Genomic DNA, 18,849 nt, shown 5'->3' on the forward strand with positions numbered 1-18,849 from the left:
ATCACTCTTTAACTATCAAACAACCGATACACTGTAACACCCAACAATAAAGGCTGCAGAATATGATGAACATGATTGATTTATGTAGCAGCATGATAATTGAGTTAGCTGCTACATGAAGCACTGTAACCACAGGATTATAACATAATAGGAGGATTATTACAGCAGCCTTATGGTAGTTTGACTGGAGCGTGTAGGTCTGTATTATGTGTTCGGAAACGTCGTTCCTCTGCGGGAGCGCGCATCCTCAGGCCCAGTGAGAGTGGTCCTGATGCTGGGACTCGTGCGCGCGCATTACATCACTTCTCTCCCGCATGATTGGCTGGAGGTCAACCGGTCCGCTTGCCATGCAGCTCTACTTCGAGCTCCAGCATCACGAAGCGAGCGGCAGCGGCGTTTCAAATCATCATCACCATCATTGCCATCACCACCATTTTCATCACCATCATCTTTGATTACGATACCAAACTGTTCGCGTGGGTGTGCGCGTTTTCTTGTCCTTGCACTGGCGACTTGTTTCGAGGATGGCCGAGAGCGAGGCAGACACGCCGAGCACGCCGATTGAGTTTGAGAGCAAATACTTCGAGTTTGATGGAGTGCGGCTGCCGCCCTTCTGCCGAGGGAAGATGGAGGAGATCGCCAACTTCTCGCTCAGAAGTAGCGACATATGGATTGTCACCTACCCGAAGTCAGGTAAACAAGCCTCTGCGTCACCTTCCGTACAGTGCTGGCTATGTCTTCGCATCTCTTGGCTGTTTGCTGCTCTCTGCTGCAGCGGTGACTGCAGGCTTCCCTTGTGGTTATTAAAGTTTCATCATATAAATAAAGCACAGGGCGAGCAAATATACATCCTCCATCAGCCACAGGGTTCCTTTCGCAGAGCACAGCCATTAAATACATACATTTTGCAGATCAGGCCGTGTTGAACATTTAACAGCGTTGGGGCGGGTCACAGTTATCAGACTGACTCACATCTCTGTTTATATTGCGCTTGTGCCGCAGAACTCTATTTATGGGCTTCTAATAAGCGATTACATGCAGTAGCCGATGTCAGCATGGATAATCAGATGCACACAAATATAGTCATGTAAAGTAAATCGGTCGTGCCTGGCTGTAGTGCATAGCCTACACGTCTAACCTGGCCTTCAGCATCCTCCATGATCACACGCGCTGTCAGACTCATGGAAGTTAATGTTTACACTCGGAGTGTTGTTGCGCAGCGCTGCTGCAGGCCGGCGGCCGCACGCCGGGCCCTGCTGGGCGCTGGGTGGGTCCGGTCATGTGACGGCGGGTGGGCAGCTTGAGCTCGCCCTCAGTGCAAGCAGATGGCCAAAGGGAGTTTGATTATAGTCGTGGGAATTATTGGTCTGGTTCAACAGCATAGTTACATGTGTAGGCTACTGTAGGCTGGTGGAAGAAAGTCAACTGTGCACAGTTACTTAGTTATCGTCCAATTATTAAGTAAGAGGCAGCCTTTATTAATAGCATTTTCCTGTCATGGACAGGGAGGTCACATTCTGCTGTAACACAGTTCATGTTCTCTTAATGTTTTCATACAATTTTTATCTTCGAACAATCAAATAATAGTACATATTATGTAATAGTATAATAAAATATATACATAATATTGACACACAATTTAAACCATAAACAAATATAGAAGATACAGGGAGGTGATTATTATTATAAGGCTATTATTATTTTGTGGCCAGCCAAACCTTTCTTTGAGAGATGGAGGGGTTGGCACAATGTTATTCACTTCTATTCATTCATGGAATGTCACATGCTGAAAGATGACACATTACTAAGCAACAAGTCTGTCTTTAAAAGAAAATCAGTATAAAGGCCTGATCACACCAGTAAGCTGTGCAGCCGACCAAGCTTAGCTCCTTAGCTTAGCTTGGTCACTAACAAGACAATAGTTTAGCATAGTCAAGCTTGTTATAAAGACATATTTATACCATTGACTCCTGTCTCATAACTGACTGTAAAGCACAGCTCATTTATGGAGCAGTTTATACTCTGTGAGATGAGGGTTACATCAACGTCAAAGGTGCAAAAAGCTAAGATAGGTTCCTCCATTTGGGATCTCCAGCTCAGTCCTCTCAAAGTCAGCACTATCAAGATGGCTTGATATTGGTCAATGGGGCAAGTTCGCAAGTCAGACTTCCTAAAAGATGAATGTCATATGAAATGATTAAGGTTAGGGCTGTTGGAATGAATTCTGGGAGCCAAATATAATTAGAATAGCATAAAGAATATTAGAATGCAACAATTCCTATTTGAATGTGTTTCTTTTTCTAAATATAGCTGTTGGCTAAGTGAGAGAATCTCGCTCTTCCTTGGACCTCAAGCCCATTTAGTGTTTTTTCTTGCAGGACAGCACTGGCAGCACTACATTGGAGTGCAGGGATGAAGTGCTTGTGCAAGTTTTATAGCTAGCTAACTTATCGCTAAGTTAACAGAGGGTTGACTACACAGGTAATAACAAGCTTACAACACGTTAAGTGATAACAGGACAACATTCACCCACAACATTCAGTGTCTGGCCGATATGCTCCCACAAATGGGCTTTTCTGTCTCTGTTATGATAGTTTCTGGCCTAAATGCATGTGAAAATGAAATGCTTTTGTCATGCCTAATAAAGTTTTCTGATTTTCAATATCATATTCAATGTGCTAATGTTAATCTCTGATGTAAATAGAAAGCAATGCTTTCCTCCTCATCACAGGGCATACCAGTGCCTAAGAGACAGAACATATAACAACAACGTGCTAATAGTAGCATTGGCAATGCATAAGCCTGCGTACGCAATGTATAAGTACAAGGTAAATAAAAGGCCAAAAAATGTGAATATACAGTAATTCTTATAAGAAAAATACTGCTAATAAGGAATGAAATCAGAATGGAATTACAGAGGAAGATTGACACCCCTAAGCGCGCGAATCCACGAATGGTGGCGATTCCCTTGGAATTATTAGAAATTGGCCCAGATATGTGCTGTTGTAATTTCTGGTGTGACCAGGCCTTTAATGTGTTTAAAGTTATATTGTGACAATTCCAAAAGCCTGATAATAAAGGAGTCAGAAAAAAGCACACAGTGCAGGACTGTGGATAGGTTTCTTGATGGATTCATGAATGGACTGTATATTAGATACATTACTTGATATTATACACATGCAGTAACATGATACTGTGACAGAACACAGTCGAGCCAGACTCTCCTGTTTGTAACAAACCGTGCTGCTTCCTATTAATGTTTTGCCCTGCAAGCATATATTTGTGCTGCATCTACCCATTCCATCCAGAGAGGCTTGTGTTAACAAGATTAATTTTAGCTCTTCTGGACCCCACTAGCCAACTGTGGAAAGCAACTGCGCTTCTCTAAAAAATCTAATCATATCAAATTGTTGATGTTTGACAGAGTATGCTAGAGTTTGTTAATTAAATAACAGATCAAATAAGTGTCTGTAATGTGAAAGGTGTCACTTGTCGTGGCAAATTGGTCATTATCACCAAAATCATTCAGCTTCTTTCAACTCATTGAAAGGAGCCCACAACTTTATTTTTTTATTCAGTCTCAGGCAGCTGTCTAAAACCCCTCTGTACGCTACCTGCTCAGCACCAAAACAGAAGACAGACAAAGTTAGTGACTAATGTAATCCCAAGAGATAGTGGGCTATAGTATATTTGGGTTTATGGTGCATAAAATTATTCAGGAAAAGGTTGAGCAATATTTATGTTTCAGTATGATATTGATCATGGTTTTGCTCATTTATTATTAAAACAGTACTGATAATGCAGGAATTGTACTACAATTACAGATACATATGAATGTCTTATTTAATATATACAGACAAAAGTGTAATGGGTAATCACAGGTTGCAGACATTTCCTTAGATTTTCTGGCATGCTTCTTTGCCGTTTCCTCTGTGTGTGAGTGTCCGTCCAGTACTGTATGTTTTTATCCTTATATTGAGACTAAGAACAAACTTGTTTCCGACTATGGACATTCCTCTGTGTTAACCAGTGCTAGGTAACATTACTTTTAAAAGTAATTCATTACGTTATAAGATTACTGTAAAAAAAAGTAACTTTAGAGTTACCAAAAATCATGGTAAAACCCCTTTGAGTCTCGTTGCACATGTTGGTTATATTGTCTAGATGGCGTGTAGCCAGCTGTACATGTACTTTGAATGTATTGATTCTACCGTCATTTTGTAGCCTTCTTTACGGCCCACAATCGGTAACTCCACAATCTAATAATAGAAATGACGGATGCAATATAACATTTACAGCTCTTTATTTGGCTAACAACCTGACAGTGAACTGGGCAGAGGCATACAGTATTAGGCACAGCTGGTTCAATAAAAAAAATCCAACAAGCACTTATCCTGCAGGCACAGCTTGCATTTCACCGTGATGTTGTTCTTGTCCTTTTCACTCAAAAATTCAAAATGATTCAAAGGAGACATATTATGCTTTTCTGTATTTTTCCTTTGCATCAGTGTTTTATATACAGAGTGGTCAAGTGATCACCTTGGTTCCCTCATCAAAAAGCTCACAGGATTTTTCTGGGACTTGATATGTTATTTTTCTGTAGTCAGTAGTAGATGAATGGTGGAGGAAGTACTCAGATCCTTCATTTATGTAGAAATATATACAACAATGTAACACTTTATTACAAGGACAAGTCCTGCATTCAAAACCTTAGTTAAGTAAAGGTATAATCAGCTGAAGGTACTTGAAGTTACAGAAGTAAAGCACAAGTTCTGCTGTCAAATGACCTGTGTGTGGTTAAAGCTTTACAACAGATTTTAAATTCTCAACAACAACTGACTGACAAACGTGACATTATTATTATCTTTTTTCTTTGATTTTATTTCATGCTATTTTTTTGCTATGCTAAGATTTATAGATATTTTTATGCAGATGGTGGTACAGATGGCCTTGCAGACCATATATGGGCCAGATGAACGTAGATGGTTTGGGCCAGATCGTGCAATGCCGTGCAGATGTTATCATTTTTATGCACTGATTTAACTTTTTTTTTTTTTATTGAAGAATTTCTTCCTCAATGAAAGTGGGCGAACCGGAACACCCGGAGAAAACCCGTCGTAGCACAGGCATAACAAATGCGTGTGTTTGAGCAAGTCTCTGTTCCTGAGCGTGGATCTGGGCTCTAGAAGAATTTTCGGAACCATTTCTTCTTTTTCTTCTTCTGGCTCATGAGATCTTCCAACTTGGACTTCAAGGACCTTTCTTTCTCCTCCCACTCCTGCTCCTTTTCTTGCAGAGTCTTCTTAAGATCTTCTTCGGCCTGAATGAGGGATGTCTTTAGCTCCCGCCACTCAACTTGCTGACCCTGCAACTCCTGCTCAACATTCCTCAGAGCAGCCATGAGGGTGTCGTTCTTGTGTTTCTGCTCTTCCAGCTGAACCACACAGAGAGCTCTGGATTTCTCCATCTCCTCCAGCAGGGAGGTTTTCTCTTGCTGCCAGCAGAGGCGCTCGGTCTCCAGCAGATCCTCTGCCTTTTTCAGGGCAGATGCAATATGTGGGCCAGATGAACGTAGATGGTTTGGGCCAGATCGTGCAATGCCGTGCAGATGTTATCATTTTTTTGCACTGATTTAACTTTTTTTTTTCTATTGAAGAATTTCTTCCTCAATGAAAGTGGGCGAACCGGAACACCCGGAGAAAACCCGTCGTAGCACAGGGATAACAAATGCGTGTGTTTGAGCAAGTCTCTGTTCCTGAGCGTGGATCTGGGCTCTAGAAGAATTTTCGGAACCATTTCTTCTTTTTCTTCTTCTGGCTCATGAGATCTTCCAACTTGGACTTCAACATGCTTGTTTTCTCCTCCCACTCCTGCTCCTTTTCTTGCAGAGTCTTCTTAAGATCTTCTTCGACCTGAATGAGGGATGTCTTTAGCTCCCGCCACTCAACTTGATGACCCTGCAACTCCTGCTCAACATTCCTCAGAGCAGCCGCGAGGGTGTCGTTCTTGTGTTTCTGCTCTTCCAGCTGAGCCACATGTAGAGCTCTGGATTTCTCCATCTCCTCCAGCAGGGAGGTTTTCTCTTGCTGCCAGCAGAGGCACTCAGTCTCCAGCAGATCCTCTGCCTTTTTCAGGGCAGATGCGATCATCCTGGTTTCCTCTTTGTGTTCCTCCAGCTGGGCTTGATGGAAAACCTGAGATCTTTCCATATCCTCCCTCACCTTCTGAATGAGGGTCTTGTGTTCCTCCAGCTGCTCAATTTGATTGCTGTTCGTGCTTTTCAGAGCAGCCACGAGGGTGTCGTTCTCATGTTTCTGCTCGTCCAGCTGAGCCACATGTAGAGCTCTGGATTTCTCCATCTCCTCCAGCAGGGAGGTTTTCTCTTGCTGCCAGCAGAGGCGCTCGGTCTCCAGCAGATCCTCTGCCTTTTTCAGGGCAGATGCAATATGTGGGCCAGATGAACGTAGTGGTTTGGGCCAGATCGTGCAATGCCGTGCAGATGTTATCATTTTTATGCACTGATTTAACTTCCTTTTTTTTTTATTGAAGAATTTCTTCCTCAATGAAAGTGGGCGAACCGGAACACCCGGAGAAAACCCGTCGTAGCACAGGGATAACAAATGCGTGTGTTTGAGCAAGTCTCTGTTCCTGAGCGTGGATCTGGGCTCTGGAAGAATTTTCGGAACCATTTCTTTTTTTTCTTCTTCTGGCTCATGAGATCTTCCAACTTGGACTTCAAGGAGCTTTCTTTCTCCTCCCACTCCTGCTCCTTTTCTTGCAGAGTCTTCTTAAGATCTTCTTCGGCCTGAATGAGGGATGTCTTTAGCTCCCGCCACTCAACTTGATGACCCTGCAACTCCTGCTCAACATTCCTCAGAGCAGCCATGAGAGTGTCGTTCTTGTGTTTCTGCTCTTCCAGCTGAGCCACATAATGAGCTCTGGATTTCTCCATCTCCTCCAGCAGGGAGGTTTTCTCTTGCTGCCAGCAGAGGCGCTCGGTCTCCAGTAGATCCTCTGCCTTTTTCAGGGCAGATGCAATATGTGGGCCAGATGAACGTAGTGGTTTGGGCCAGATCGTGCAATGCCGTGCAGATGTTATCATTCTTATGCACTGATTTAACTTTCTTTTTTTTTCTATTGAAGAATTTCTTCCTCAATGAAAGTGGGCGAACCGGAACACCCGGAGAAAACCCGTCGTAGCACAGGGATAACAAATGCGTGTGTTTGAGCAAGTCTCTGTTCCTGAGCGTGCATCTGGGCTCTAGAAGAATTTTCGGAACCATTTCTTCTTTTTCTTCTTCTGGCTCATGAGATCTTCCAACTTGGACTTCAACATGCTTGTTTTCTCCTCCCACTCCTGCTCCTTTTCTTGCAGAGTCTTCTTAAGATCTTCTTCGACCTGAATGAGGGATGTCTTTAGCTCCCGCCACTCAACTTGATGACCCTGCAACTCCTGCTCAACATTCCTCAGAGCAGCCACGAGAGTGTCGTTCTTGTGTTTCTGCTCTTCCAGCTGAGCCACATAATGAGCTCTGGATTTCTCCATCTCCTCCAGCAGGGAGGTTTTCTCTTGCTGCCAGCAGAGGCACTTGGTCTCCAGCAGATCCTCTGCCTTTTTCAGGGCAGACGCGATCTTCCTGGTTTCCTCTTTGTGTTCCTCCAGCTGGGCTTGATGGAAAGCCTGACAACTTTCCATAGCCTCCTTCCCCTTCTGAATGAGGGAATTCTCTAACTCCTTCCACTCAAAATGACTGTTGTCCAGTTGCTGCTTGATGTTTTTCAGAGCAGCCATGATGGTGGTGTTCTTGTGTTTCTGCTCTTCCAGCTGAGCCACATGTAGAGCTCTGGATTTCTCCACCTCCTCCAGCAGGGAGGTTTTCTCTTGCTGCCAGCAGAGGCACTCGGTCTCCAGCAGATCCTCTGCCTTTTTCAGGGCAGACGCGATCTTCCTGGTTTCCTCTTTGCATTCCTCAAGCTGGGCTTGATGGGAAGCCTCAGCTCTTTCCATATCCTCCTTCCCCTTCTGAATGAGGGACATGTGTTCCTGCAGCCACTCAATTTCATGGCTGTAAATGCTTTTCAGAGCATCCTCGAGGGTGTCGTTCTCATGTTTCTGCTCTTCCAGCTGAACCGCATAGAGAGCTCTGGATTTCTCCATCTCCTCCAGCAGGGAGGTTTTCTCTTGCTGCCAGCAGAGGCACTCAGTCTCCAGCAGATCCTCTGCCTTTTTCAGGGCAGACACGACCTTCCTGGTTTCCTCTTTGTGTTCCTCCAGCTGGGCTTGATGGAAAGCCTGACAACTTTCCATAGCCTCCTTCCCCTTCTGAATGAGGGAATTCTCTAACTCCTTCCACTCAAAATGACCGTTGTCCAGTTGCTGCTTGACGTTTTTCAGAGCAGCCACGAGGGTGTCGATCTCATGTTTCTGCTCGTCCAGCTCAGCCACATGTAGAGCTCTGGATTTCTCCATCTCCTCCAGCAGGGAGGTTTTCTCTTGCTGCCAGCAGAAGTACTCGGTCTCCAGCAGATCCTCTGCCTTTTTCAGGGCAGACGCGATCTCCCTGGTTTCCTCTATGCATTCCTCAAGCTGGGCTTGATAGAAAACCTGAGATCTTTCCATATCCTCCCTCACCTTCTGAATGAGGGTCTTGTGTTCCTCCAGCTGCTCAATTTGATTGCTGTTCGTGCTTTTCAGAGCAGCCACGAGGGTGTCGTTCTCATGTTTCTGCTTGTCCAGTTGAGCCACATGTAGAGTTCTGGATTTCTCCATCTCCTCCAGCAGGGAGGTTTTCTCTTGCTGCCAGCAGAGGCACTCAGTCTCCAGCAGATCCTCTGCCTTTTTCAGGGCAGATGCGATCATCCTGGTTTCCTCTTTGTGTTCCTCCAGCTGGGCTTGATGGAAAACCTGAGATCTTTCCATATCCTCCCTCACCTTCTGAATGAGGTTCTTGTGTTCCTCCAGCTGCTCAATTTGATTGCTGTTCGTGCTTTTCAGAGCAGCCACGAGGGTGTCGTTCTCATGTTTCTGCTCGTCCAGCTGAGCCACATGTAGAGCTCTGGATTTCTCCATCTCCTCCAGCAGGGAGGTTTTCTCTTGCTGCCAGCAGAGGCACTCAATCTCCAGCAGATCCTCTGCCTTTTTCAGGGCAGATGTGATCATCCTGGTTTCCTCTTTGTGTTCCTCCAGCTGGGCTTGATGGAAAACCTGAGATCTTTCCATATCCTCCCTCACCTTCTGAATGAGGGTCTTGTGTTCCTCCAGTTGCTCAATTTGATTGCTGTTCGTGCTTTTCAGAGCAGCCACGAGGGTGTCGTTCTCATGTTTCTGCTCGTCCAGCTGAGCCACATGTAGAGCTCTGGATTTCTCCATCTCCTCCAGCAGAGAGGTTTTCTCTTGCTGCCAGCAGAGGCACTCAGTCTCCAGCAGATCCTCTGCCTTTTTCAGGGCAAATGCGACCTTCCGGGTTTCCTCTTTGTGTTCCTCAATCTGGAGTCGATGGTAAGTCTGGGTTCTTTCTACAAACTTCTTAGCATCTTCCTTTTGTTTTAGAAGAGCTTCCTCTTTCTTGCCCAGTCTCTCCTGCAGCGTCTGAACTTGAGCCCTCTCATATACAAGATCGGCCTCCAGCAGTTCAAACTCTGTTTCTTTGTCAGAGAGCTGCAACTTCAGGCTTCGAGTAGTTGTCTTAGTGTTGTGTTCAGCCAATGCGCACAGCTGCTCTTTAACATGGACTTCTAATTTCATTGCATCTACTTCCCTCTGAAGGCCCTCATTCTCAGCCTCCACTTTCTCCAATTTGACCTCAACATCCTTGCTGTTAGAAATCTGCTGCTCAAGGGCACCCTTAGTGTTCTTCAGCATCTCGGAGCATTTGATGAGCTGTGATTCCAGTTCTTTAGTCTCCTCCAACTTCAGATTCATATCCTCATTCATCTTTCGCAGTGTGTCTTCGAGGGTCTTGCTGTGAGAAGTCTTTACGTCAAGATCATCCAGAGCTTGAGACAGGCTCCAACAGAGCTTTTGGATCTGAAATTTCATATACTCGCTCTCCGTGTTTGAGGTGTGGACATTAGACTGGCCCTTGTTTAGCTGGGCTTTCAGGCCGTGTATCTCTTTCTCCATCTGCTCTTTCTCACAGCTCCACGCTTTCTTTCCTTGGAGCTGATCAAGGATATAAGTCAGGGCGTCCTCTTTGATTTCCAATTTGACTCTGCCCTCAGATCCAACTTGGATGAGCTTCACCTTGCGGTCCCTCAGCTCACACCTTAGGTTTCTCTGAAGGGAAAGCAAAGCAAATTCATCCATCTTGGAGTTGTTTTCCATGTCTCCCAGCTTTGTCCTCTGCTGGACCTCTGTGTTTTGTCTCATCTGGCTTCGCTGTCTTCTCCTTGCCAGCATATGTTCTCTCCTCTCTTCTCTTTCTCTTTTCCGAATCGCAGCTTGATTTCTCATCTGGCTTCCTTCTCTTCTACTCTGGACACGTTCCATTGTAACAGGGTCTGAGTACTAATGGCATAAATACATAATCTTACCTTTATAGCATTTCCAACATTCTAGAACGTTTACTGAATCTTTGAACTCCTTTGATTTGTCTCCATTGATCTCCTTTGATCTTCTTCTTGTTGTTGCTGTAGCAACAATGACAGTGTTTATTTACAAAACTTGATGGTCTTTTTTCATTGTGTTATTTCAAAGTGTATTTATCTAATTAATCTAAAATGCATGTCTGGTGCTCTCATTTCTCACTAATAGAAATAGTGACTAATGTAATCCCAAGAGATAGTGGGCTATCTGTAGTATATTTGGGTTTATGTTGCATAAAATTATTCAGGAAAAGGTTGAGCAATATTTATGTTTCAGTATGATATTGATCACGGTTTTGCTCATTTATTATTAAAACAGTACTGATAATGCAGGAATTGTACTACAATTACAGATACATATAAATGTCTTATTTAATATATACAGACAAAAGTGTAATGGGTAATCACAGGTTGCAGACATTTCCTTAGATTTTCTGGCATGCTTCTTTGCCGTTTCCTCTGTGTGTGAGTGTCCGTCCAGTACTGTATGTTTTTATCCTTATATTGAGACTAAGAACAAACTTGTTTCCGACTATGGACATTCCTCTGTGTTAACCAGTGCTAGGTAACATTACTTTTAAAAGTAATTCATTACGTTATAAGATTACTGTAAAAAAAAGTAACTTTAGAGTTACCAAAAATCATGGTAAAACCCCTTTGAGTCTCGTTGCACATGTTGGTTATATTGTCTAGATGGCGTGTAGCCAGCTGTACATGTACTTTGAATGTATTGATTCTACCGTCATTTTGTAGCCTTCTTTACGGCCCACAATCGGTAACTCCATAATCTAATAATAGAAATGACAGATGCAATATAACATTTACAGCTCTTTATTTGGCTAACAACCTGACAGTGAACTGGGCAGAGGCATACAGTATTAGGCACAGCTGGTTCAATAAAAAAAATCCAACAAGCACTTATCCTGCAGGCACAGCTTGCATTTCACCGTGATGTTGTTCTTGTCCTTTTCACTCAAAAATTCAAAATGATTCAAAGGAGACATATTATGCTTTTCTGTATTTTTCCTTTGCATCAGTGTTTTATATACAGAGTGGTCAAGTGATCACCTTGGTTCCCTCATCAAAAGGCTCACAGGATTTTTCTGGGACTTGATATGTTATTTTTCTGTAGTCAGTAGTAGATGAATGGTGGAGGAAGTACTCAGATCCTTCATTTATGTAGAAATATATACAACAATGTAACACTTTATTACAAGGACAAGTCCTGCATTCAAAACCTTAGTTAAGTAAAGGTATAATCAGCTGAAGGTACTTGAAGTTACAGAAGTAAAGCACAAGTTCTGCTGTCAAATGACCTGTGTGTGGTTAAAGCTTTACAACAGATTTTAAATTCTCAACAACAACTGACTGACAAACGTGACATTATTATTATCTTTTTTCTTTGATTTTATTTCATGCTATTTTTTTGCTATGCTAAGATTTATAGATATTTTTATGCAGATGGTGGTACAGATGGCCTTGCAGACCATATATGGGCCAGATGAACGTAGATGGTTTGGGCCAGATCGTGCAATGCCGTGCAGATGTTATCATTTTTATGCACTGATTTAACTTTTTTTTTTTTTATTGAAGAATTTCTTCCTCAATGAAAGTGGGCGAACCGGAACACCCGGAGAAAACCCGTCGTAGCACAGGCATAACAAATGCGTGTGTTTGAGCAAGTCTCTGTTCCTGAGCGTGGATCTGGGCTCTAGAAGAATTTTCAGAACCATTTCTTCTTTTTCTTCTTCTGGCTCATGAGATCTTCCAACTTGGACTTCAAGGACCTTTCTTTCTCCTCCCACTCCTGCTCCTTTTCTTGCAGAGTCTTCTTAAGATCTTCTTCGGCCTGAATGAGGGATGTCTTTAGCTCCCGCCACTCAACTTGCTGACCCTGCAACTCCTGCTCAACATTCCTCAGAGCAGCCATGAGGGTGTCGTTCTTGTGTTTCTGTTCTTCCAGCTGAACCACACAGAGAGCTCTGGATTTCTCCATCTCCTCCAGCAGGGAGGTTTTCTCTTGCTGCCAGCAGAGGCACTCGGTCTCCAGCAGATCCTCTGCCTTTTTCAGGGCAGATGCAATATGTGGGCCAGATGAACGTAGATGGTTTGGGCCAGATCGTGCAATGCCGTGCAGATGTTATCATTTTTTTGCACTGATTTAACTTTTTTTTTTCTATTGAAGAATTTCTTCCTCAATGAAAGTGGGCGAACCGGAACACCCGGAGAAAACCCGTCGTAGCACAGGGATAACAAATGCGTGTGTTTGAGCAAGTCTCTGTTCCTGAGCGTGGATCTGGGCTCTAGAAGAATTTTTGGAACCATTTCTTCTTTTTCTTCTTCTGGCTCATGAGATCTTCCAACTTGGACTTCAACATGCTTGTTTTCTCCTCCCACTCCTGCTCCTTTTCTTGCAGAGTCTTCTTAAGATCTTCTTCGACCTGAATGAGGGATGTCTTTAGCTCCCGCCACTCAACTTGATGACCCTGCAACTCCTGCTCAACATTCCTCAGAGCAGCCGCGAGGGTGTCGTTCTTGTGTTTCTGCTCTTCCAGCTGAGCCACATGTAGAGCTCTGGATTTCTCCATCTCCTCCAGCAGGGAGGTTTTCTCTTGCTGCCAGCAGAGGCACTCAGTCTCCAGCAGATCCTCTGCCTTTTTCAGGGCAGATGCGATCATCCTGGTTTCCTCTTTGTGTTCCTCCAGCTGGGCTTGATGGAAAACCTGAGATCTTTCCATATCCTCCCTCACCTTCTGAATGAGGGTCTTGTGTTCCTCCAGCTGCTCAATTTGATTGCTGTTCGTGCTTTTCAGAGCAGCCACGAGGGTGTCGTTCTCATGTTTCTGCTCGTCCAGCTGAGCCACATGTAGAGCTCTGGATTTCTCCATCTCCTCCAGCAGGGAGGTTTTCTCTTGCTGCCAGCAGAGGCGCTCGGTCTCCAGCAGATCCTCTGCCTTTTTCAGGGCAGATGCAATATGTGGGCCAGATGAACGTAGTGGTTTGGGCCAGATCGTGCAATGCCGTGCAGATGTTATCATTTTTATGCACTGATTTAACTTTCTTTTTTTTTTATTGAAGAATTTCTTCCTCAATGAAAGTGGGCGAACCGGAACACCCGGAGAAAACCCGTCGTAGCACAGGGATAACAAATGCGTGTGTTTGAGCAAGTCTCTGTTCCTGAGCGTGGATCTGGGCTCTAGAAGAATTTTCGGAACCATTTCTTTTTTTTCTTCTTCTGGCTCATGAGATCTTCCAACTTGGACTTCAAGGAGCTTTCTTTCTCCTCCCACTCCTGCTCCTTTTCTTGCAGAGTCTTCTTAAGATCTTCTTCGGCCTGAATGAGGGATGTCTTTAGCTCCCGCCACTCAACTTGATGACCCTGCAACTCCTGCTCAACATTCCTCAGAGCAGCCATGAGAGTGTCGTTCTTGTGTTTCTGCTCTTCCAGCTGAGCCACATGTAGAGCTCTGGATTTCTCCATCTCCTCCAGCAGGGAGGTTTTCTCTTGCTGCCAGCAGAGGCGCTCGGTCTCCAGCAGATCCTCTGCCTTTTTCAGGGCAGATGCAATATGTGGGCCAGATGAACGTAGTGGTTTGGGCCAGATCGTGCAATGCCGTGCAGATGTTATCATTTTTATGCACTGATTTAAATTTCTTTTTTTTTTATTGAAGAATTACTTCCTCAATGAAAGTGGGCGAACCGGAACACCCGGAGAAAACCCGTCGTAGCACAGGGATAACAAATGCGTGTGTTTGAGCAAGTCTCTGTTCCTGAGCGTGGATCTGGGCTCTAGAAGAATTTTCGGAACCATTTCTTTTTTTTCTTCTTCTGGCTCATGAGATCTTCCAACTTGGACTTCAAGGAGCTTTCTTTCTCCTCCCACTCCTGCTCCTTTTCTTGCAGAGTCTTCTTAAGATCTTCTTCGGCCTGAATGAGGGATGTCTTTAGCTCCCGCCACTCAACTTGATGACCCTGCAACTCCTGCTCAACATTCCTCAGAGCAGCCATGAGAGTGTCGTTCTTGTGTTTCTGCTCTTCCAGCTGAGCCACATAATGAGCTCTGGATTTCTCCATCTCCTCCAGCAGGGAGGTTTTCTCTTGCTGCCAGCAGAGGCGCTCGGTCTCCAGTAGATCCTCTGCCTTTTTCAGGGCAGATGCAATATGTGGGCCAGATGATCGTAGTGGTTTGGGCCAGATCGTGCAATGCCGTGCAGATGTTATCATTCTTATGCACTGATTTAACTTTCTTTTTTTTTTTATTGAAGAATTTCTTCCTCAATGAAAGTGGGCGAACCGGAACACCCGGAGAAAACCCGTCGTAGCACAGGGATAACAAATGCGTGTGTTTGAGCAAGTCTCTGTTCCTGAGCGTGGATCTGGGCTCTAGAAGAATTTTCGGAACCATTTCTTCTTTTTCTTCTTCTGGCTCATGAGATCTTCCAACTTGGACTTCAACATGCTTGTTTTCTCCTCCCACTCCTGCTCCTTTTCTTGCAGAGTCTTCTTAAGATCTTCTTCGACCTGAATGAGGGATGTCTTTAGCTCCCGCCACTCAACTTGATGACCCTGCAACTCCTGCTCAACATTCCTCAGAGCAGCCACGAGAGTGTCGTTCTTGTGTTTCTGCTCTTCCAGCTGAGCCACATAATGAGCTCTGGATTTCTCCATCTCCTCCAGCAGGGAGGTTTTCTCTTGCTGCCAGCAGAGGCACTTGGTCTCCAGCAGATCCTCTGCCTTTTTCAGGGCAGACGCGATCTTCCTGGTTTCCTCTTTGTGTTCCTCCAGCTGGGCTTGATGGAAAGCCTGACAACTTTCCATAGCCTCCTTCCCCTTCTGAATGAGGGAATTCTCTAACTCCTTCCACTCAAAATGACTGTTGTCCAGTTGCTGCTTGATGTTTTTCAGAGCAGCCATGATGGTGGTGTTCTTGTGTTTCTGCTCTTCCAGCTGAGCCACATGTAGAGCTCTGGATTTCTCCACCTCCTCCAGCAGGGAGGTTTTCTCTTGCTGCCAGCAGAGGCACTCGGTCTCCAGCAGATCCTCTGCCTTTTTCAGGGCAGACGCGATCTTCCTGGTTTCCTCTTTGCATTCCTCAAGCTGGGCTTGATGGGAAGCCTCAGCTCTTTCCATATCCTCCTTCCCCTTCTGAATGAGGGACATGTGTTCCTGCAGCCACTCAATTTCATGGCTGTAAATGCTTTTCAGAGCATCCTCGAGGGTGTCGTTCTCATGTTTCTGCTCTTCCAGCTGAACCGCATAGAGAGCTCTGGATTTCTCCATCTCCTCCAGCAGGGAGGTTTTCTCTTGCTGCCAGCAGAGGCACTCAGTCTCCAGCAGATCCTCTGCCTTTTTCAGGGCAGACGCGACCTTCCTGGTTTCCTCTTTGTGTTCCTCCAGCTGGGCTTGATGGAAAGCCTGACAACTTTCCATAGCCTCCTTCCCCTTCTGAATGAGGGAATTCTCTAACTCCTTCCACTCAAAATGACCGTTGTCCAGTTGCTGCTTGACGTTTTTCAGAGCAGCCACGAGGGTGTCGATCTCATGTTTCTGCTCGTCCAGCTCAGCCACATGTAGAGCTCTGGATTTCTCCATCTCCTCCAGCAGGGAGGTTTTCTCTTGCTGCCAGCAGAAGTACTCGGTCTCCAGCAGATCCTCTGCCTTTTTCAGGGCAGACGCGATCTCCCTGGTTTCCTCTATGCATTCCTCAAGCTGGGCTTGATGGAAAACCTGAGATCTTTCCATATCCTCCCTCACCTTCTGAATGAGGGTCTTGTGTTCCTCCAGCTGCTCAATTTGATTGCTGTTCGTGCTTTTCAGAGCAGCCACGAGGGTGTCGTTCTCATGTTTCTGCTCGTCCAGCTGAGCCACATGTAGAGCTCTGGATTTCTCCATCTCCTCCAGCAGGGAGGTTTTCTCTTGCTGCCAGCAGAGGCACTCAGTCTCCAGCAGATCCTCTGCCTTTTTCAGGGCAGATGCGATCATCCTGGTTTCCTCTTTGTGTTCCTCCAGCTGGGCTTGATGGAAAACCTGAGATCTTTCCATATCCTCCCTCACCTTCTGAATGAGGGTCTTGTGTTCCTCCAGCTGCTCAATTTGATTGCTGTTCGTGCTTTTCAGAGCAGCCACGAGGGTGTCGTTCTCATGTTTCTGCTTGTCCAGCTGAGCCACATGTAGAGCTCTGGATTTCTCCATCTCCTCCAGCAGGGAGGTTTTCTCTTGCTGCCAGCAGAGGCACTCAGTCTCCAGCAGATCCTCTGCCTTTTTCAGGGCAGATGCGATCATCCTGGTTTCCTCTTTGTGTTCCTCCAGCTGGGCTTGATGGAAAACCTGAGATCTTTCCATATCCTCCCTCACCTTCTGAATGAGGGTCTTGTGTTCCTCCAGCTGCTCAATTTGATTGCTGTTCGTGCTTTTCAGAGCAGCCACGAGGGTGTCGTTCTCATGTTTCTGCTCGTCCAGCTGAGCCACATGTAGAGCTCTGGATTTCTCCATCTCCTCCAGCAGGGAGGTTTTCTCTTGCTGCCAGCAGAGGCACTCAGTGTCCAGCAGATCCTCTGCCTTTTTCAGGGCAGATGTGATCATCCTGGTTTCCTCTTTGTGTTCCTCCAGCTGGGCTTGATGGAAAACCTGAGATCTTTCCATATCCTCCCTCACCTTCTGAATGAGGGTCTTGTGTTCCTCCAGCTGCTCAATTTGATTGCTGTTCGTGCTTTTCAGAGCAGCCACGAGGGTGTCGTTCTCATGTTTCTGCTCGTCCAGCTGAGAAACATGTAGAGCTCTGGATTTCTCCATCTCCTCCAGCAGAGAGGTTTTCTCTTGCTGCCAGCAGAGGCACTCAGTCTCCAGCAGATCCTCTGCCTTTTTCAGGGCAAATGCGACCTTCCGGGTTTCCTCTTTGTGTTCCTCAATCTGGAGTCGATGGTAAGTCTGGGTTCTTTCTACAAACTTCTTAGCATCTTCCTTTTGTTTTAGAAGAGCTTCCTCTTTCTTGCCCAGTCTCTCCTGCAGCGTCTGAACTTGAGCCCTCTCATATACAAGATCGGCCTCCAGCAGTTCAAACTCTGTTTCTTTGTCAGAGAGCTGCAACTTCAGGCTTCGAGTAGTTGTCTTAGTGTTGTGTTCAGCCAATGCGCACAGCTGCTCTTTAACATGGACTTCTAATTTCATTGCATCTACTTCCCTCTGAAGGCCCTCATTCTCAGCCTCCACTTTCTCCAATTTGACCTCAACATCCTTACTGTTAGAAATCTGCTGCTCAAGGGCACCCTTAGTGTTCTTCAGCATCTCGGAGCATTTGATGAGCTGTGATTCCAGTTCTTTAGTCTCCTCCAACTTCAGATTCATATCCTCATTCATCTTTCGCAGTGTGTCTTCGAGGGTCTTGCTGTGAGAAGTCTTTACGTCAAGATTATCCAGAGCTTGAGACAGGCTCCAACAGAGCTTTTGGATCTGAAATTTCATATACTCGCTCTCCGTGTTTGAGGTGTGGACATTAGACTGGCCCTTGTTTAGCTGGGCTTTCAGGCCGTGTATCTCTTTCTCCATCTGCTCTTTCTCACAGCTCCACGCTTTCTTTCCTTGGAGCTGATCAAGGATATAAGTCAGGGCGTCCTCTTTGATTTCCAATTTGACTCTGCCCTCAGATCCAACTTGGATGAGCTTCACCTTGCGGTCCCTCAGCTCACACCTTAGGTTTCTCTGAAGGGAAAGCAAAGCAAATTCATCCATCTTGGAGTTGTTTTCCATGTCTCCCAGCTTTGTCCTCTGCTGGACCTCTGTGTTTTGTCTCATCTGGCTTCGCTGTCTTCTCCTTGCCAGCATATGTTCTCTCCTCTCTTCTCTTTCTCTTTTCCGAATCGCAGCTTGATTTCTCATCTGGCTTCCTTCTCTTCTACTCTGGACACGTTCCATTGTAACAGGGTCTGAGTACTAATGGCATAAATACATAATCTTACCTTTATAGCATTTCCAACATTCTAGAACGTTTACTGAATCTTTGAACTCCTTTGATTTGTCTCCATTGATCTCCTTTGATCTTCTTCTTGTTGTTGCTGTAGCAACAATGACAGTGTTTATTTACAAAACTTGATGGTCTTTTTTCATTGTGTTATTTCAAAGTGTATTTATCTAATTAATCTAAAATGCATGTCTGGTGCTCTCATTTCTCACTAATATCGACAATTTCACTAACCTTAGGTTGGAGACCCAAAGTTCATAAAATAAACAAAGCAGAAACATCAGAAAGGTCCGACAATCGTGTTGAAC

At 45.1% G+C, this 18,849-nt stretch overlaps 1 protein-coding gene across 1 annotated transcript in view; it reads left to right on the plus strand.

Moving 5' to 3' along the window:
• The first annotated feature begins 524 nt into the window (after positions 1–524).
• Positions 525–18,849, plus strand: part of sult4a1 (sulfotransferase family 4A, member 1) — a 43,131-nt gene continuing 24,806 nt past the window's right edge. Inside the window, exon 1 of the mRNA XM_073481103.1 lies at positions 525–693. Coding sequence (XP_073337204.1) covers positions 525–693 — 169 coding nt within the window. The remainder of the gene's footprint in view (positions 694–18,849) is intronic.

This window comes from Pagrus major, chromosome 14 (genome assembly GCF_040436345.1).
Source record: "Pagrus major chromosome 14, Pma_NU_1.0".
In the NCBI taxonomy this organism is placed as follows: domain Eukaryota; kingdom Metazoa; phylum Chordata; class Actinopteri; order Spariformes; family Sparidae; genus Pagrus; species Pagrus major.